The 21,697-nt window shown below is 42.0% G+C and overlaps 1 protein-coding gene across 3 annotated transcripts in view; it reads right to left on the bottom strand.

Annotated features, from left to right (window-relative positions):
• Positions 1 to 21,697, bottom strand: part of ABCG2 (ATP binding cassette subfamily G member 2 (JR blood group)) — a 112,880-nt gene that overhangs the window by 89,840 nt on the left and 1,343 nt on the right. For 2 of the 3 annotated variants that reach the window (XM_063107722.1, XM_063107724.1), the window contains exon 2: positions 20,181 to 20,548. Coding sequence is in view for 1 of the 3 variants with exons in the window: in XM_063107721.1 (XP_062963791.1) it covers positions 18,852 to 18,970 (119 nt within the window). In the remaining 2 variants the exon portion in view is untranslated. Of the gene's footprint in view, positions 1 to 18,851; positions 19,437 to 20,180; positions 20,549 to 21,697 lie in introns of all 3 variants that reach the window. The other variant, XM_063107721.1, reaches the window with a different exon arrangement.

Here is a 21,697-nt window from a genome sequence, read left to right on the forward strand (position 1 = left end):
CCAAGTCAAGGGTTAAGATCCCCTTACCGGTCATCTTTTAAAAAAAAACAAAAAAAAATTTAAAAAAAAATAAATTGGTGGGCTTGGGGAAACAGTAAAGCAGCAGGAACAAGGACGGCCCCTGGCTGCTGCAGCTATGGGACCTAGTGGTGGCTGGTGTGATGTGCTCTGGAGATGATGTAGTAAATGCATGTTGCTTTGGTCTGAAGGCAGATGGCTCGCCAGGTGCCACTTAAACCCAGTGGCTCACTGGGTGCCATATAAACTTGAGAAAGCAGATAGCTCACCAGGTGCCGTATAAACTCGAGAAAAGAGTGCTGCATGTCGAGGGGCAGATGACCTGAGGACGGGTGCCCCTGCAGAATTTCAAGTATGTTTTCACCTGGTGAAAAGGTGGAAAAATTAGCCTCCAGTACTACACAGCTGTCTCTGTGGCAGCAGTTACAGGATAGCCACAGATATGCACAGGGGCAGGGCAGCCACTCCTTGATGGGCTGGGTGGACAGAGCTATTCAAACTGTGTGGATGCACACAAAAAAAAAAAACCGGGGGGGGGGGGGAGAAGACAACAATTACAATTCCTTGAAGTTGACACAACAAGCATACAGAAAGGACATTGTTGGGTGGGAGGGGGGAGAGGGAGGAGGGAGGGAGGTTTCAGTAATGGGCCACAATAATCAACCACATTGTATATCGACAAAATAAAATTTAAATAAAAGAAAAAAAAAAAAAAACTGTGTGGATGAACACTGGAGAACTGCCCAAGACTGTGAGTGAAGGGCGGGTGTATGCTGAGCTGCTCCAAGTAATTCAGGAGCCAGGGATGGGGCAGCTAGATGCTAATAGGCAAGACAATCGGAAAAAGGCCCTGAAGGTATTTCAGAAGTTTGGGAGAGCAGCATGTGAGGGGTCTGTGATCCGGTCGGTACAATAGGTTTAAAGGGTCTGTGGGCCCTAACCCCTAGCCCTGACAATACAAATGGAAAACTTAGTGTAACTAAAATAAGGAAACGTTTTGGCTTTAGTTATGAAATAGCCCCAACCTGACAATTGGTGTTGTCATGTAGCTATGGCCCTAACGCGACAATTGGCGTAGTCACATAGCTATACAGTTGCTTATGCTACTCTCTGTAGTTTTCCTTTCCTCTCACTCCCTCCCAAATTTCTTACACTACTATAGTAGGTTCGTATTTATGTTTGTTTGTTTGTTTTTTTGGCAGTTGTATTGCTAGGGCTAGGGCTCACAGACCCTTCAAACCAGTTGTACAGACTGGGTCACAGACCCCTCACATGCCTGGCTGGGTCACCGGACCCCTCATACACAGGTCCTTTTGCTAGGTAATCGGGAAAGGTCCTGGGAGCTGTTGGTAGACAACACAAGCTCGATCCTCAGCTTCCGCAGCAGCAGCACCAGCCTCCAGCAGCAGTAGTGGCCTCCCTGTAGAACCCCCCTCCCCCTGGGGAATCGGGAGGGGGGGGAATGGGGAACACTGCGGATCAGAGCCACTCATCCTTTATACTTAAGTCGGGTAACCCAGGACACCTGGGCACACATGCATATTTACATCAAATGCTCGGCAAGACTCCCAACCCCAAGGGACCCTGACCATTTATCTTCACTTTCCCTACAACAGCTGGCCAGTACAGGGATCAAACCCTGGACCTTTGTGTTATCAGCACCACACTCTAGCCAACAGAGCTAACTGGCCAGCCCCTAAATATAATTCAATTTAATGAAGCTGTTTTGTGTTCAGCAAAGCATCAATAAAATGAGATTCCACTTATAACCAATGAAACACTGATCAAAGGATTGTATTGCGGTTTATTCAGGAACTGAGGAAAACAGAATGGGGGATGGAATTGAGGAGGTAAAAAGTTGAAAGAACTGGGGCCGGCCCGTGGCTCACTCGGGAGAGTGCGGTGCTGATAACACCAAGGCCACGGGTTCGGATCCCATATAGGGATGGCCAGTTGCTCACTGGGTGAGCGTGGTGCTGACAACACCAAGTCAAGGGTTAAGATCCCCTTACTGGTCATCTTTTTAAAAAAAAAAAAAAAGAAAAGAAAAGAAAAGTTGAAAGAACTCAGGGAAAGAGCAGAGAAAGGAAGTACTCACCTGTTCCTTTTGGTTTTGTAAACTGTCAGTGACAACTGGATTCAATTATGCAGGGCTGCAGCTAACTGACAGCCATGCCTGGTTTCCAAAGCAAGCCACAGTTAACAAACTGTAGAGCTATCTCTTCAAAGTGGCTTGATTTGCTTGTTCCAGGATTGGAGCATCAATATAGCTTGAGAGCAACACCCAAGAAACTGGGTTTTCTTTAAACTTGAGAAGGCAAAAGGGCAACTAAATGTTACTGATGTTATAAAAATAATTTTTATATCCCAGTGACACAAGATTTTTTTTACAGATTACCCTGTGATACTGTCTCTATTTTCAGGCAAGAAAGTCTTAAAGCAGCAGCTAGACCAAAGATGTTTCAGTTGCAAATTTGAAAAGAGAAGGTAACTTTCTAAATATAATTATTCCCTTTTCATATCTTTGCAAATCTTCTCTTTCCTCTTCTCTGATTCTCTAGTTTTCTTTTCTTCAAGTAGAGAATGATTTTTTTTTTTTTTTTAAGATGACCGGTAAGGGGATCTTAACCCTTGGCTTGGTGTTGTCAGCACCACGCTCAGCCAGTGAGCGAACCGGCCATCCCTGTCTGGGATCCGAATCCATGGCCTTGGTGTTATCAGCACCACACTCTCCCGAGTGAGCCATGGGCCGGCCCAGAGAATGATTTTGTTTGCTTCTGAGAGAGCTAACTTACCCACCTAGCAAAATTCAAACCAGGCAATCCCCCTGCTGCAAGAATAACAGGTATGTGATATTGACTGTATTTGTCTACTGTATCATTTGGACACAGAGGATGACTTTGTTATAGATATTTAATATAATCAACAGTATGGGCATAAAGTTGCTCACCTGTGGTTGCCACTTGAGTCCAAGTATATGCAAAAGTTTTGCACATCTTCAGTACATTTTGGATCCTGAATCAGGTGGCCTCAGGTGGCAATGGCAAGAAAGCTCCATTTCATTTGTTCCATTGCTTATAAATAAAGGGGATAGTCGACAAGATAGTGTTTTGAAGGAATGGGAAGACTTTTGTTGCTTTTGGCAGAAGGGGATTTTTTATCATCTCCATCAGAGAAGGATTAATTGTAGTATTATTTTGAAGGCATTGGGGATTGGGAATTTCATAATTAAAGAATGTGGTTTTTGCATGAAAATAAACTTGAAACCAACTTCCTGAGCTGCTACCATATGTTCCAGCTAAATAAAAAATGTTTGCAAAAACCAAAAAAAAATTTATAAAAATTAAAAAATATGTTTGCAAATCTTCCTGTTACAAAACAGGAAGACCAGGCTGGCTTGAACAATGTTGCTCAGCCTCTTAAAAGTACTGCCAATTTTTAATCTTGGCTTTGCTTTCTTAAAGCTGCTTCCTCTTTGGCCAGGAACTGTTCACCTTTTCGTGAAGCATATCTACCAGCAGGGACACATTAGGAAATGTCCAAAGAATTCCTGTAGTTCTTTTTTCAACTTCCACTGGCAGAGAACTTGACATCCTGTCCTCTTCTCTGAAGTACAATAAGTCACCAAAGATGTTTGTTTGTACTTGAGCTCTTCTCTACAAAATCGTTGAGAAGTCTTCCAAAGACTCCAGGAGATTACAACATATCAGCTACTCAATATTCCTCTAGGTATGGGTTGCTCCACAGGTTTATTCGGTAAAAACCAAGATTCTTTTTTTGTTATTGTTTTAAAGATGACCAGTAAGGGGATCTTAACCCTTGACTTGGTGTTGTCAGCACCACACTCTCCGAAGTGAGCTAACCGGCCATCCCTATATAGGGATCTGAACCCGTGGCCTTGGTGTTACCAGCACCACACTCTCCCAAGTGAGCCACAGACCGGACCCTGAAAAACCAAGATTCTAATCTTAAAATGCATAAGTATTAAACCCCCAGGGTATGCATTTCAATTGTGTTTTGAGTTGCAAAAGTTCTTTCCTCTCTAGAAAAAGTAGAGATTTAAACTTTTCACACTATCTTCCTATATAAAAACTGATTCCAACTCACTTGGTGTTAAAAAGAAAAACAAAAAATGTAAATGACACAAAGATACACACTTCATTCTGAAAATTTGCCCTTCTCTTCCTCTTTCATAAAGGTAGTTTTATCCTTTGTATGTGGTCACCAGTACCCTCAATTCTTCCTTTACAGAGGGCTGGCCAGTTAGCTCTCTTGTTCCGAACATGGTGGTGATAATACCAAGGTCCAGGTTTTGGATCCCTGTACAGGCCAGCCACCAAAAAAATAAAATAAAAATTCTTCCTTTACAATGTTTAAGAAATTTGTCTTTTTCTGTAACCTCTAATATTTGACCACTTTTTTTTGGCTGGCCAGTATAGGGATTGAAACCTTGGTCTTGGTGTTATAACACTGTTCTGTAACCAACTGAGCAACTAGCCATCTTTCTGTAACCTCTGACCTTACCTTATCTTATAGCCTTTTATCATTGTACATCTGGACTCCTTTCTAACTCAATTTCTGCCAACAACACTTCCTTCAATAATCCAACCTAAACTTTCCTGCACCTTGTCCCCAGGATAATCTTTATTCTAGAACTACCAAACTCTTTCTTCATGTCATTGCCTATTAAAAAACTATTTATTCTTCTCACTACTAGAAGAAGCAAATCTAAACTCCTGAGCCTGAGAAGCATGTCCACCATATCCTGGTGCTAGGAAGCCTGTCCCTGCTCTTCTTGCATAAGACAATGAGGTTGCCCTGCAAAGAGTCAACAAGCATCTTATAATCATGCCTCTTATTTCCTCACATCTACAGCTCTGTTCACACTCTTGCTTCTCATGCCTACCCCACTCTCAAATTTTTAAATCCAGTGTATTATTTAAGACCAAGATCCAGGTCGACCTTCTCCATGAAGCATTCGTTAACCACTCTAGCCCACAGTAGTCTCGCCCTACTTTGAGCTCTTAACATCTACTCTTACTTCCGTTCATTTGGCAACTTATCACTTACCACCTCTTAGGTCTCCAAAACCACTGTCTCATATTATTATTTTTTTTTTCTTTTTTAAATTTTAATTTCTAGACCTTGTTTAAAATCATATTATCATACCTACTGGCCAGCCACCATTTTTTTAAAAATCATTTTATTATTTAAATTTAGAGATATTTACATCTTACCCCCTCAGCTAGATCATGAACTCTTCCATTCATTCAACAAGTATATACTTGGCTTATTAAGTCCCAGGTACAATGCTAGATATGGGGAGAAAGTCTCTGTTTTCTCATTAAACTGCTGTTCTCAAAGCAGTATTTTTTGATGGATAACAAGTAGGTTTCAGGCATGACTGCTTTACTTGAGACCCCTGCTACAGTTTTCATCATCCAATGGAGAAATCTGTGAAGAACATTAAAAATATTAAAAGATTAGCTTTTATTAACTTTTTCTGGGCCTTTAATGCTAGACTTACCAACTATTGTGCATGAATTCAATTGTAGTTGCTACCTAATGATGCTTTTATAAAAGTCACATTTTAATATCACCATCAAAGGCAAACTCTGTAAGATGGTGTGATATGGTTTACCATTGAGTGGTATAAGCAGGGCTGATCTTAGCCTCCTTCTTTTTAACTGAAATCTTAGTGATATGTGCAGAGCTACTTATCCTGTTCGTGATGCCAATTGTCTAGCACCACAATCAAGCTAGTTGTGGTGCTCTGGCTAGGCGACCATGCCAGTTGTCAGGCTGTTTTACCTGCTGGTAATCTTGCACCAACTGGGCCTATTGTTGAGCTAAGGCTGGGTCTGGAGCCCACAGTCCCCTCAAGCCCATTTACAGACTGGGTCACAAACTCTTCACATGCCAGGCTGGGTCCCCAGACCTCACACACACCAGGCTGGGTCACCAGAACCCTTCACACAGGTCTATGAGCTAGGTAACTGGCCAAAAGGTCCTTGGAAGCTGTAGGTTGGAAAGCATGACTGTGCCAGGCAGACGCCCAAGGTTGACGCCCGCTTGCCTGCTTCACTAAAACTCTCTCTTTCTCTCTAAAGAACATAAGAATAGCAACAAAACTAAAAAGACACATTGGTCCTCATGTGCACTAACTCCACACACACACACACACACACACACACACACACACAATTTGCTTACAATGGACGTGGTGAACCACACCCAACTGGACCCAAGGCGAGGGCCCAGACCAAAGTATTCTATCTTCCCAACAATATGAAACTGTGGTCGATTTGAACAAATGCAGCTTCTGCTACTGGAACTAGCAGGACAAGGAACCTATTATTGGCTAATAAGATATATTAAATTTGAGATTTTTTGATATATTAAATTTGAGATAACCCCTTAAGGGATATTTTTGTAGGCTGAAAAGCCTGTTCAAAAGTTTATGTGGGTTTTATTTTTTACATTTTTTTATTTTTATTTTTTGGCAGCAGGCTGGTACAGGGATTCAACCCTGGACCTTGACCTTATCAGCACCATGCTCTAACCAACTGAGCTAATCAGCCAGCAGTTTATGTGGGTTTTAGAAATCAGTATTCTATTGTTAAAGTTACATATTCAAGACTCTAGTTTTTCTTAAGCCTCAAAACTCAGGCTCTCCAATGTTAATGTTCTATTAATACATGTAGCAAACTTTAGTATTCACTTCTAAGGGATCTTTCAATAATATTTGGTCTAATTTATAATCTTAGCTAATTAAACACTTCCAAACACTTTAAACTGCACTTGGAAGTTTAAAGTATTCAATTTCCTTAGAGTGTCAGGGGTCCCCTAGACCACCTCCATGCTCAGAGATTCACTAAAACAATTCACAGAACTCAGCATATAGTTCTACTCAGCTAAGATTTATTACAGCAATGTAGTAAGGACACATAGCTGGATGATAAAGAGAAGACACAGGCAGAATACCTTGGCCCAGGGATGCCCACTAGAGACTTAGGGCCCAAGGCTGTTGCTGGGGGCTGGTCATGTAGCCACATCCTGCCTAGCACCTACCAAAATTCCAGACTCCTAGAAGGAAAGCAGGTTAAACCATATTGTTTTCCAAACAGTCTAGACAAAATGAATCATCCCTTATCAGTTAGCTGATGACTGGGAATACTATGAACCAACTTCCAGATACTTACCAAGGACCAACCTTGAAAGCAGGCCTTTTTTTTTTTTTTTAAAGATGACCAGTAAGGGGATCTTAAGCCTTGACTTGCTGTTGTCAGCACCACGCTCTCCCAAGTGAGCGAACCGGCCATCCCTATATAGTGATCCAAACCCGTGGCCTTGGTGTTATCAGCACCACACTTTCCCAAGTGAGCCATGGGCTGGCCCTGAAAGCAGGCCTTTCTAAGGACAGCAGTCTCAGACAAACCTGCTCTGTTAACTTTTTTCTGCATACATAAGTACTCCCACTTTCTAATTTAAAACACTAAATCTTCCCAAGTGCTCAAATAACCCATGTAAAGCAAATAAATTGAAATGTTATGGCTGTGTAAGTGGGAAAAATATATTGTCTTTCCTCTGCTCTCATAGTACAATCTTTTTTTTTTTTGGTGAATAGCTGGTATGGGGAACTGAACTTTTGACCTTGGTGTTACAAGGCCATGCTCTAAGCAGCTGAACTAACCAGCTAGATAAACTTCTGACTTCTGTGACCAAATGTGTAGGAATTTCATTCCAGTGGCAGGCAAGCAATTCTGTAATGGACATTGCTTGGGTTTCCCCTAATTCAGCTCCAGCACTGTCTACCTGGGGACAGTGTCAGATCCCCCACTTCTGCTGCCAGTCACAACTCCAGGCCTCTGGAACTTCTGACTGACCGACTATAAATCAGGTTTCCTACAACCCCTTTCTTGGGTTGCTAGAGCAGCTCAGAGAACTCAGGGAAACCCACTTAACTGTGTTTACCAGTTTATTACAAAGAACACAAATGAAGAGACACATAGGGCAAGGTATAGGGGAGGGGCACAGAATGCCCTCCCCAGGTGCACCACCCTCCAAGAACCTCCACATGATCAGCTATCTAGATGCTCTCCAAACTCTGTGCTCTCTGATTTTTATGGAAGCTTCACCACGTAGGCATGATTAAAACATGGACAACCAGTTGGACAAAACATGTATGATCTAATACTAATAGACTGAGTGGGGAAACCCACCAAGGCCTGTTTGTTCAGATTCTTCTTGGCCTCTCTTTGCAGCATTCCTTACTCGTGGGTATGGGGAGGGACCACTTCTCCAATGGGGGTCTTGGAGAAAAAGGAGCATGTGAAGGAGGGCAGGAGAAGGTAAGGAGAAAGGGTAGCATGAGCCAGGAACCATGGACGAAAACCAAGATATAAATATCATAATATCGGGGCCGGCCCGTGGCTCACTCGGGAGAGTGCGGTGCTGATAACACCAAGGCCCCGGGTTCGGATCCCATATACGGATGGCCGGTTCGCTCACTGGCTGAGCGTGGTGCTGACAACACCAAGTCAAGGGTTAAGATCCCCTTACCGGTCATCTTAAAAAAATAAATAAATAAATAATAAAAATAAATAAATAAATATCATAATATCACAATGGCCAACCTTAGTTCTTTTAATGTCCCATTATTTTTTCCAAGCTTGTAAGATTTCAACTTTAAATCAAAAGTATAAATCACTTAGGGCTGTCCAGTTTGCTCACTGGCTGAGTGTGGTGCTGACAACACCAAGCCAAGGGTTAAGATCCCCTTACTGGTCATCTTTAAAAAAAAAAAAAGTATAAATCACTTAATTATACATTTGAAATTAGACTGACAAAATTGATCTCACATTCTAATAGGCCAAGTTCTATTAGATAACATAAATACAGAAATAACAAGTAGTTAAAATTTCTTTAATATAAAAGTATTAACATAGATAATCATGTCATCTGCAAACAAAGATTATTCCTTCCCAATCATTAGTATATCTTTTATTTTTTCTTCTTTTTTCTTTTCTTTTTTTCCTGGCAGCTGGCCAATATCTTCTTGTCTTACTGCATTATCTAGGACTTCAGTACAATGTGGAAAAGAAGCGGTAAGAAGGGACATCCTTGCTTTGTTCCTGACCTTAGTGGGAAGGCTTTGAGTTTCTCACCATGAAGTATGATGTTAGCTGTAGGATTTGGTAGATTTTCTTTACCCAGTCAAAGAAGTTCTTCTCTATCCCTAGTTTGCTGAGAGTGTTCAACATGAATCAGTGTTAGATTTTGTTAAATGATTTTTCTGCATCTGTTGATAGGATTATGTGGTTTTTCTTTTTAGCTTGTTGATGCGATCAATTGCATTACTTGATTTTTGAATGTTCAACCAAGAGGACTCACAGGACTCAGGAGAACAATTTGCTTACTATCACTGGTTAAATATAAAGGATACAACTCAGGAACAGCCAAATCAAAGAGGTGTATTGGGCAAGGTATAGGAGAAGTGGTGTGGAGCTTTCACTACCTCTGCAGGAATACCACGCTCCCCACTTCAAAGTATTCACTAATCTGGAAACTTCACCAACCAGGTCAACTAGGGGTTTCATGTGGGTTCCATTGTGTAGGCATAACTGATTAAATCATTGGCCATTTGTGATTAACTCAGTCGCAGCTCCCCTCCCCTCCCTGGAGGTCTGGAGCTGGGGCTGAAAGTTCCAACCCTCTAATCACCTGGTCAGTTTCTCTGGCAACCACACCAAGTCCTGAAGCCATCTAAGGGCCTGCCAGGAGTCACCTTCTTAGCACACACTCAGGTGTGGTTGAAAGAGATTTATTAGGAATAACAAAATATGCTCCTATCACCTCTATTACTCAGGAAATTACTAGGGTTTTTATTAATAGTGTCTTATTCCACTCAAAAGTAAATATGGTTGCCCTAGCTTTAGATGGAAAACAAAATAATCCTTTGCTGAACTCTGGTGCCCTCTTGTGATTAAAGCCTGAAAAGTCTCTACACAAACAACTGTTTTCCTTGAGGTTATAATGGAGCATTTCACATTCTGATAATGCTTACTCTTAGAGGAGAAACCATCGCAAAATATGAACATTCTAAAGTGGATCCTCTACCTACTTACCCCCAAACGGAGGGGGGGGGGTGTTTATGTCATTAGACTTTATCACTGACTACCCCTAATTGTTGCTGCCACCTTCAGATTCTAGAACCCTCTCTTCCATTTATCAGTAATTTTAGCTCCTGGTATAATGTCACTCTAGCACTACTCTGTCTTAATTCTTGGTAAATTCAATATACATGTTTTTTTTCCAGCACACTGGCCTCTGACTTCCTCAAACTTCTTCCTCCAGTGGTCTTGTTGTCCACTCTGCCTCATGCGCTACCAGGTCATGCCAACTGACCTCATTTGATACACCTCACTCTTCAACCACTACATTCCATCTTTTCACCCAGCTGTCTCTAGGAACCCAACTCCAGCAAACACTTGACCCCCACAAGAACCTACAATCCATTAATCATGCCACTATTTCACTGTGCCTCACCCCCACATCTTCTTCAGTCTCTGCATCTGCTGAAATTCCACAATTATTCATTATAACCATTACCTTGCAAACACCGTTAACTTCCTTGCTCCTCTTCTGCTTTACCACTCGCTTGGCAAAACCGCAAACCCTAGTTAAATTCATATCTCCCCTATTTTGTACCTATACTCCTATAGCTGAATGTGGGTGGAGAAGAACACATAAGAATAACGATTCATCTGATTTTAAATTCACGAACAAGAATCTCAGTGCTGGGACACTTGATGGTCCCTGGCAACTCATCCTGTATGAGTATTTCCCTAGCGCATTCACTTTTCTATTTTTCTTTTCTTTTCTTTTTAAAAAAGATGACCAGTAAGAGGATCTTAACCCTTGACTTGGTGTTGTCAGCACCACGCTCACCCAGTGAGCAAACCGGCCATCCCTATATGGGATCGAACCCGTGGCCTTGGTGTTATCAGCACCGCACTCTCCCGAGTGAGCCACGGGCCGGCCCCTCTTTTCTTTTTTCTACAAGATGATCAGTAAAGGGATATTAACCCTTGACCTGGTGTGGTCAGCACCACGCTCTCCCAAGTGAGCTAACCGGCCATGCCTACATAGGGATCTGAACCCATGGCCTTGGTGTTATCAGCACCACACTCTCCCGAGTGAGCCACGGGCCGGCCATTCACTCTTCTATTTTTCTGTTTCAATATTGTCACGTTTTCTTCTTTCTCTCCCATAGTTATTATCAGCTCATAACCTTATGTCCTACTTTGCTGAGAAAACTGAAGCAAAAGAACTTCCAGACCTCCATCACCATATCTGCCTACCTGCCAGCATATTCTTCCTATTACTCTGACTTAGAGGAACTATGTTCAGGTCTAACACAATGTCTCTACTTTGCATTAAATCCCACCCCCTCTTTCTTAACTCAATGACAGCACTTTCCTCCCTTCTTATATGGAAATATATAATCCTCTTCTCTGGATCTTTCCCCTCAGCATAAGCATGCTCTTATTCGTTTCTTTCATCTTCAACATTTCTCTCAATCCCACATCTTTCCAACCACTGCTCTATTGCTTTGCTCTCTTTTACAGCAAAATTCTTCAAAAGAATTCTCTATATGCACTTCTTCAATCCCTTCCCCATTCTCTTGCAAACCCACTGCAATCAGAACGATGGGCATAATAATAAACTGTTGTTTTAAGCCTCTTTGTTTTTGAGTGGTTCGTTAGGCAGCAACAGATAATTAAAACCATACCCCAGCATCCCTGAGGTGCAGGCTTTCTATAGGAGAGAGAGCCCATATACTAAGACTCTGTTGCATAACTTTGCCAACTTGTATCAGCGGACGTGCAGGGAGGAGCTGAGAGTGTAGATCCTAAGGGTGTTGGACCAGTAGTGGTAAAATATAATAATCAAACCACATTCACCATTATGGGTGGACTCCCCTAGGATTTGGAATATGACATGTTTGGAGTACTGGGGTTGGTGCTAACAGTTTGAAAATGTTAGCTAATGAAAGCCTGGACTCAATGATAGTCTGGAGTTAGGTTGGAATGCTACAAATTCCCTAACATAGTGTAGGCAAAGGATTACGAAGTTCAGGGAAATGGGACTGAGTCCATTATGTTCAACCTCCTCAACCATCTACTAACTGGACTCTCTGGAGAAAGTTCAAAAGACACTCCTTTCACCAAGATGTTAGCAAATGCATTAGTGAGACAGGCACAGGAAATGGAGCCCTTGACCTTGGTACTACAAGACCACACTCTAACCAACTGACCTAACTGGGCAGCCTGATCACAGGCTCTGTCTCTAACAGGGAAGCACTACCAACTGACCAGGATACCATCATTCCTACTAAGAAAAAGGCACACATTGTCATTGCAGCCAGTTAGCTTAGTTGGTTAGAGTGTGGACTTGTAGTACCAAGGTCAAGGGTTCCATTTCCCGTACAGGCCAAAAAAAAAGAATGCCTGTGCCAGTCTCAGTAATGCTTCTGACAACACTACTGAATACTCAAACACTGAAACATAGCAAGAGCTCAATAAACCTTTCTTTATTGACTTGGATGAGTATCATTAAAGTTCTTGGAGACGAGTAAACAAATATCTCCAGTGTATTATCTTTACCTATGTCGTGGGTTGGCTGGGAAACTGTTTCTTTAAAGGGAAGGTAGTAAAAATCTTAGGCTTGGGGGCCATGCAGTCTCTGTCCCAACCACTCCACTGTGGCACTGTAGCATGAAGGCAGCTATAGACAATAGGTAAATGAATGGATGTTATGTCGAAAGGAGAGAAAGAAATTGCTGAGGTCCTGGGAATTGGAAGCCTGAGAAGGGAGCTGATATGGAAAGTTAATATGAAGGGAAATATTTTGCACATATACACTTGATGTATTTTTCTTCATGCTATCTCTCTCCACTATCCCAGCTAATGTTGTTGAAGTTAAAATTTGAGTTTGACTCTCACTTTTTAATATTGTATATTTAAAACTCCCACAGAGCACTTTACCAATACAACCTCCAGGTGGAGCCCTTTCTTTTTTCTCAGTAAACTTTTTAATAGTTTATTCTAAAAATATTTACTGAATGCCTACTATGCGCCAAGAACTAAGTGTTAGGATACAGTTTTGAATTAGACAAAGATCCTCCCCTCGGGGAGCTTATATTTAATGGAGAAGACAGATGACAAACATGTATATAAATGTATAAATAAGATAATTTCACATAAAGTGAGTGTTTTTCCTATACTCTTACTCCACAACAACACAGAAGACCAAATGTGTGGAGATTTCTCCACCAGCAAGCAAGCAATTCTGCAGTGGACACCAGCTGGGTGTCCTCTAATTCAGTTCCAACACTACATGGAAACAGTGTCAGACCCCACAATTTAAGGGCTCAGTCCACAAGATTGCCCCTTACTTCAGATGTCAGACACAAGCCCCAGGTTGTTTTACCTGTGCTTCTAACCAACTGGATATAAATTGGGGTTTCCCTGAACCCCTCCTAGTAATTGATCGATTTGCTGAGTGGATCACAAAACCCAGGGAAACACTTACATTTACTGGTTTATTATAAAGGATATTACGAAGGATACAGATGAAAATATGCTTAGGTCAAGGTATGGGAGAAGAGTCATGGAGATATCATGCCCTCCTGCCTTGGGTTATATAACTCCAAATTTAGTCCCGACTGTAACTGTTGAGGGTGGGAATCTTTTTTTACGGTAATTGAAGAAATGAGTAGATTCTCAGACTATTATGGCAATTGAAGAAGTGACTAGATTGCAGGACCACGCCATAGTGAGTGGATTAACAATGGTGGCCGGGCATGGTTCTGAGGGCTTTAAAAGGAGAGGGAATGAGGAGGTTACTCTCTCTTGCTCTCTCTGCTCCACCATTTCGCAATGTGATGATACCCTGCCATCATTGAAGTCACCACCAAAGAAAGTCTTCATCAGATGTGTTCCCTGGACTTTGGACTTCCCAGCTTCTGAAACTGTAAGGAATAAATTTCATTTTCTTTATAAATTACCCAGTTCCATGTATTTTGTTTTAAGCAACAGAAATGGACTAATACACCTCCCCCAGCACACCAGCCTTCAGGAACCTCCACATGTTCAGCTATCCGGAAGCTCTTTGAACCCTGTTCTCTTGGGTTTTTATGGAACCTTCATCATGTAGGCATGATTGAATCATGGACAACTGTGTAAAACTGTGATTGGACAAAAAGAGTATAATATAACACTAACAGACTGAATTGGGAAACCCAGCAAGGCCTGTTTGTTCAGATTCTTCTTGGTCTCTCTGCAGCATTCCTCCCTCCTGGGTATGGGGAGGGGCCCCTCCTGAAATGGGGGACTTATGACCTACAACCTAAGGTAGGTCAAAAACTTCTTTATAGCCAACTCCAAGACAGAAAGGCATGGGGCTGGCCGGCTAGTTCAATGGGTAGAGTGTGGTGCTGACAACACCAAGGTCGAGGGTTCAGATCCCTGCACCAGCCAGCCACCAAAAAAAAAAAAAGAAAGAAAGAAAAAAGAAAAGAAAAAGGAACGGGAAGGTTAGAACAAGAAATGACTATGGATGAAAACCAAAATATACACATCACTACATATATTCCATGTTTTGCTTATCCATTCAACTGTTGGACACTTGGGTTGCTTCCACTTTTGGCTATTGTAAATAATGCTGCTATGAACATGGGTGTACAAATATCTGTTTGAGTCCCTGTTTTCAACTCTTTTGAGTATATGCCCAGAAGTGGAATTTCTAGATCATATGGTTACTGTGTTTAATTTTGGGGAACTACTATACTGTTTTCCACAGCAGCGGTATCATTTTACATCCTCACTAGCAATGCACAAAGGTTCTTATTTCTCCACATCCTAACCAACACCTATTATTTTCTATTTGTTTGTGGTTTTTTTCTTTTCTCTTTTTAAATAATAGCCATCTGAGTGGATATGAAGTAGTATCTCTAACCGGCCAGCCCTCATTATAGTTTTTTTTAGTTTTTTTTTTTTTTTTTAAAGATGACCAGTAAGGGGATCTTAACCCTTGGCTTGGTGTTGTCAGCACCACGCTCAGCCAGTGAGCGAACCAGTCATCCCTATATAGGATCCGAACCCATAGCTTTGGTGTCATCAGCACCGCACTCTCCCGAGTGAGCTACGGGCCGGCCCTGCTCATTACAGTTTTGATTTGCATTTCCCTAATGGCTAGTGTCATTGAGCATCTTTTTGTGTACTTAGGGGCCATTTATATATCTTCTTTGAAGAAATGTCTATTCAAGTCCTTTGCCCATTTTTTAATCAAATTGTTTTTTTGCTGTTGAGCTATAGAAGTTCTTTACATATTTTGGATATTAACCCTTTGTCAAATATATGATTTGCAAATATTTTCTCCTATTCTGTGGACTTTTAATTCTCTTGAAAGTGTTCTTTGAGGGCCGGCCCGTGGCTCACTTGGGAGAGTGTGGTGCCAATAATGCCAAGGCCATGGGTTTGGATCCCTATATAGGGATGGCCAGTTAGCTCACTTCAGAGAGCGTGGTGCTGACAACACCAAGTCAAGGGTTAAGATCCCCTTACTGGTCATCTTTAAAAAAAATAATAATAAAGTAAAATAAAATGCAATTCTGGGACTGGCTGGATAGCTCAGTTGGTTGGAGTGCAGCCATACAACACCAGGGTCATGGGTTCGGATCCCCATGGCAGTTTGGGCCAGCTACCAAAACTAAAATAAGATAAAATGCAATGCTGATTGTATTCCCCAGCTTAAAACTATTTTGATGGCTTTTCATCACTGTCAAGTCCAAGCTCTTAGAACAATATGCACGGGTACATCAAAAACTTTGTGAAAAAATAGAATGAAAAGATAATATGAATCCTTCCATGAACTATTTGAAGTCCACTTGTATAAGACCCTGTGTGATCAGGCTAGCTGACAGCCTAGGACACTTACACACAGCGAGTCACACACACATAAGAACATGTTTGACAGCGATTAAACCTGGAGTAACACCTACATCAAAGAACAACGTTTGATATCTGTGTGAATTCTTGCTGGTGTTTCCACCGTAAAGTGTAATTATGAATTGAGCAAGACCTAGCAATAGTAACAGCAAACTCATTTGCAGATACTGTGCCTGGCACTGTTAAATCATTTAATCTTCATAACTACCTTATGGGGTAGGTAATATCATTATTCCCATTTCACAGATTAGGCAACTGAGGCATAGAAGGGTTAACTTCCCCAGGATCTCACAGCTTGAGCATAATGATGGCATAAATATTCAAACCCAGGAATTCTGGCTCCTTAATCTGTGCACACTAAGCCCCCTCACTAAAACATAAACGTGTTCTTTTAAAATATTGACTGAAGCTGTGCTGTTGTCTAAAAGTGGGGTCTCTGAATGGTAGCACCAAAATCACCTTGGAGCTTATTAGAAATGCCAATTCTCAGGCCTGGGGCTTGACCTACTGAATGGGAATGTCTGGAGTTAGGGCCCAGGGACATGAGTTTAAGAAAGGGGCCCAGGTGACTTTTAAGCATAATAAAGTTTGAGAAGTACTGCCTTTTTTTTTTTTTTTTTTTTAAACATGACTGGTAAGGGGATCTTAACCCTTGACCTGGTGTTGTCAGCACCACACTCTCCCAAGTGAGCCACCGGCCAGCCCTGAGAAGTACTGCTTTAAAACATTTACAGGGGAGTAAAGACCTTAATGGAGGTAAACTCTACTGTAAAGCTACATGACTATGCCAATTGTTGGGTTGAGGCAATAGCTACGCTAATTGTATGGCTAGGTATTTCACAACTAGAGCCAAAACATTTCATTATTTTAGTTACACTAAGTTTCCATTTGTATTGTCAGGGCTAGGGCTCAGACCCTTCAAACCCATTGTACAGACTGAGTCACCAGACCCTTCACATGCCAGGCTAGGTCACCAGACCACTCACACGCAGGTTCATGCTAGGTAATTGGGAAAGATCCTGGAAACCACTGGCAGATGACACAAGCTCAGTCCTCAGCTTCCTCAGCAGCAGCTTACAGCAGCCTCCAGCAGCAGTGGCATTGGCCTCCTGGAGGGCCCCAGGGGCCCTAGCAGCAACAGCCTGCAGCAGCAGTAGCCGCCTCCCTGTGACCCCCCCCCCCAGGGGAATCCCAGGCATGGGGGCGCTGTGGATCAGAGCCACTCATCCTTTATACTTAAGTCCTTAACCCAGGACACCTGGGTGCACATGTGCAATTAGACAACCAAGGAACACCTGGGTGCACGTGCCTATTTACATCAAATGAACAGCAAGATTCTGAACACCAGAGGGGCCCTGACAATTTTCCTTCACTTTCCCTACACTTATGAAAAACACATAAATAATTTTGACAAAAGAAAAGTAGAATAGGATTATTTTTAATGCAAAGGATTCAGATTATGATATAAAAAGAAAGCCAACCTGAGTACAGAACAATATAGGTCATCACAGGTCTTGAGAAGCAAGAAAAGCACAGGATGCACCTGAACTTAGACCAAACAGGCTTGAGTTTAAATCCTGGCACACCCCCTAATTAGCTGTGGGCCTTTTGGCAAACTGCTTAACTGGAGCCTCCATTTCTTCATCAAAAGGTTAAAATAACAATCTCCTTCACCCATGCCCCAGGATGGTTGGCAAAGTCAAGTGGGTGTGTAATGTGTGAGACTTCGTGGTGATCCAGTCTCATTTTCTGCCATAACTCTGCAAAACAATGAGTGCATTTTCCATTCTCCTACTCAGGAAACAGATGGGATTTTGAGTCTTGTAGTGACTTAGGAGAACTCTGTTTTCTATAGCATAGATTTCAGGGGATATAGAGCTGGAATAAAGGCTTGCTCTGGGCTTGCAAAGATGAAGTGACCTCACCTGAGACAATGGGGGGCCAGAGAGTTGGCAGGTGATCATGGGACATGATTACATGTCTCTGAACTCACCTGTACCTTTACAATTTCTACCCCACAAAAAAGTTTAATTTAGGCCTGGGATAGCTTAGGCCAATATTCTGCCCCATATGTGCTTACTGCCTACTAGCCATTTGCTGTCGGATGCGTTGTTTACAGCTAGCTTGCGTTCTGATTGGTCAATGCTCATGCCATAGGGGTTGTTAATTTTTTAATAACACTTCTGGTTATACCCCATATTAGAAGTGTAGTGGATTGAATTATGCCCCCCAAAACTCACTGAAGTTTGAATTGTGTCCCCCAAGTTTTATGTATTAGAAACTTAGCCCCCACTGTGACTGTTAAGAGGGTGGGAAATCCTATTATGGTAATTGAAAGGTGGAGCCTTGAAGAGGTGATTGGATTGTAGGACCGTGCAGTAGTGAATGGATTAAAAATGGTGGTCAGGAGCATGGTTCTGAATGTCTTTAAAAGAGGAGAGTCTGTCTGTCTTTCTCTCTGTGCTGTCTCTGCTTCCACCATCTTGCAATGTGAGACCCCTGGGTCACTGTCGCCACCATCAAATGGACTTTGGACTTCCCAGCCTCAGGAACTGTAAGCAATAAATTTCATTTTTCTTTATAAATCACCCAGTCTCAGGTATTCTTTATGGCAACACAAAATGGACTAATACAAGAAGGGAATGTTATTTGAAGCTTAGTTCAAGCAGAGAGATTTCCGTCTGCTGGGATAATGTGATGGGTTCATAATGGGTCTCAGCAGCCTCTTCACTCCTCTGTATTTCGATTGCACAGTCCTTCCTCAACTTAATGACAAACAGCTTCAGCATGTTCATTAGAAAAACAAAACTTACAACTTACCTGTTCTGTCTCCAGGACACATTTCTCCAGCTGAGGAAGATACAAGCTACTACTCTAGAAGAACTCCCATGCACGTGTTGGAAAAATTCTATTTCCAGGCCAGGGTTTCTTTTATTCATTTTGTGAAGCTGTGTCTCCTGTCGATACGTGGCCACCGCTCTCCTTTATTTCCCCTTTTTGCTCCCGTTGCTATTTTCTCCCCCCAACAAGGGACAGAACTGGTACACTTCCTATCTATTTTTCTGTCTTGGCTTGTCTCTTTTGGGTTAAAGGCAACTTTTGGACAAATGGGTATTATTTAGGACAAGGAGCATACTCAGCTTAAAGAGGAACATTCTCAAGCCTCTCACAAGAAAATAAAACATTCATTATATTCCTTATTAAAACTGATTTTCAACAATGTCATAGATTCAAATGCCTTACAATCTTCAATTCCAAATGGTAGGAGGAAGAAAACGGCGATTTTTCCAGCATTTCTGTTTTTGGCTGGCGGGTGCGGGAAGCATGGGTTATTTTTAATTGAAGTTGAAGCGTTCAGAGTGACCACCAGCCACATCAGTGGAGGCATGAGATGAACAATCAACCCTAAAATTACAAAAGTTGTAAAGAGATTTCTGGCTCTGCTCAAAGTGGCCCATATAATCTAAGGAGAAGCCCAACATCCTCTCTCACTTGGGGTGACCTGGCTTACCCCCTCTAGGAACTGCTTAACAGAAATCCCCCAACTAAGAGATAGTCCATCAAAGCAGGTACAACCAGGGCTGGGATGTTGTCTGATTTTCTTCTCAGGTGCTCTATAGAAATTATGTGCTCAGCCAAATACCCACACCCTGTATGCATTCCCACAACCCCTTCCAAAAAAGCAAAAAACCTAGAGGGTTCAAGCCTTTGATACACAAGGTGTCGTCCACAGACCACAGCATTGAGATCCCCTGGGAGGTTGTTAGAAATGCAGAAGCTCAGGCCCACCCAGACCCGTTGAATTCTGTAGTGCTTGCTTTTTACCAAGACCTCCAAGTGATTCACAGGTACATTAAAGTATGAGAAGTACTGGTTTAAGTGACACATTTGTTAAAGAACATCAAAAACATTTTCCTTTTTTTTAAATTTTTTTTTTTTTTAAAAAGCCAGTAAGGGGATCTCAACCCTTGGCTTGGTGTTGTCAGCACCACGCTCAACCAGTGAGCCAACCGGCCATCCCTATATAGAATCCGAACCTGTGGCCTTGGTGTTATCAGCACCTCACTCTCCCAAGTGAGCCACGGGCCGGCCCTCAAAAAGATTTTCTACTCAGTAGGAAGATTTCAAAAAACAAGACAAACAACTTACCTCAATTATAATGTGTGATGTTGGAAGGAAAGCAGGCCAAACCTCAGAACGGATGCAGTGTTGCTACTGAGATTTCTACACTTGCAGGTATTCCTAGGGAGACTTCAACAGAGATCCATGCCTCCGAATCAGAGAGGAAACTTGTCAGCTCCCGATGTAGATCCTGCAGCTACTAGAGAAACTTAAGGCTTTCCAAGTAAACTAGTCTTGAGGAAATGTCCAGGGGAGAATTAACAGCTCTCATATCTCCTTGAGTTCCTTTTTTCTTCACCACTAGCTGGTTATTACCCACATTTCTTTCTCGACCACTGGGATCCAAACAGATAACCTAATGCATCCAGTAAGCTTGGGATCTTTTTCTGGCATTCCTGTCATAGGAATGAAAAAAGGAGGAACGTCACACGTCAGAGATATTTTTAAGTCTTTTTATGCAGCAGGATCTGATGACAGCCTCTCCAACACTAACAGCAACTTTAGTTTGGAAACAGAAGGATCAAAACCAATTCTAGCAAATGGTTTTGCTCTGTGTAAACTTCCTGGCTTTTGCTAGCCCTGACGTAACCGGGGGTCTCCTTTGGTAGGCCCTGCCTTCTAGAAAAAAAATTCAAGCAGGAAGATGACACAGATTCAAAAAGGAAGTGCATGAAACCAAAGCCAAAGCAGAGTTAGGTTTCACTGCAGAGGCCCACCAGAGATTTAAAAAGGAGAGAGAAGCTGTACTGGGAACGTGTTTTCCCAGTGTTACTCTTTCCTAATCCAGAGGAATAGGAAGTTGAGACTGCATCAGATAGGTATTTCATGTTCTGGAAATATGATAGATGTTAAATGAAAAAAGATAACATTTATTAAGAGCTTCTGATTCCACTCTTCACTGGCCTTCACAAGTTTTTAAATCAGTCTTCCCATCTATAAAATACCAATAACAGTAATGAATGCCAATTACTGAATTAGTCATGCTGTAAGTTCTCTTTATATTTAAGTCACCATCCTCATTTTTAATTCTGTTGTGCAGTACCTAGGACAAATCAGGCATTCCATATTTATGAAATGAAAGTTTTAAAAATCTTGAAGTTAAGGAAAACTATTTACTTTTATAAATTTGTTTTATTGTGGTATTGAGATAGAAGTTGCTCAGTTTCCCTGGGTTTGGGTTTCAGGACACACCTGTGGGTTTCAAGCCACTCCCCAAGGAGAATTACAAATAAACTATGAGTGACTGGCCCGTTAACTCAGTCGGTTAGAGCATGGTGTTATAACACCAAAGTCAAGGGTTTGCATCCCTGTACCAGCCAGCCACACACAAAAAATAAACTGACAGCTGGCCGGTTAGCTCAGTTGGTTAGAGCATGGTGCTGATAACACCAAGGTCCAGGGTTTGATCCCTGTACCAGCCAGCCACCAAAAAAAAGGAAACAAACAAAAAAAGCAACTATGATTCTAAGGATCAGCTAGACACTGTTGGGGAGAAAAAGGGGTATAAGGCTTCATTCCTGTCCTTCAGGGGCTGGTGTCAAGGT

This window comes from Cynocephalus volans, chromosome 9 (assembly GCF_027409185.1).
Source record: "Cynocephalus volans isolate mCynVol1 chromosome 9, mCynVol1.pri, whole genome shotgun sequence".
In the NCBI taxonomy this organism is placed as follows: domain Eukaryota; kingdom Metazoa; phylum Chordata; class Mammalia; order Dermoptera; family Cynocephalidae; genus Cynocephalus; species Cynocephalus volans.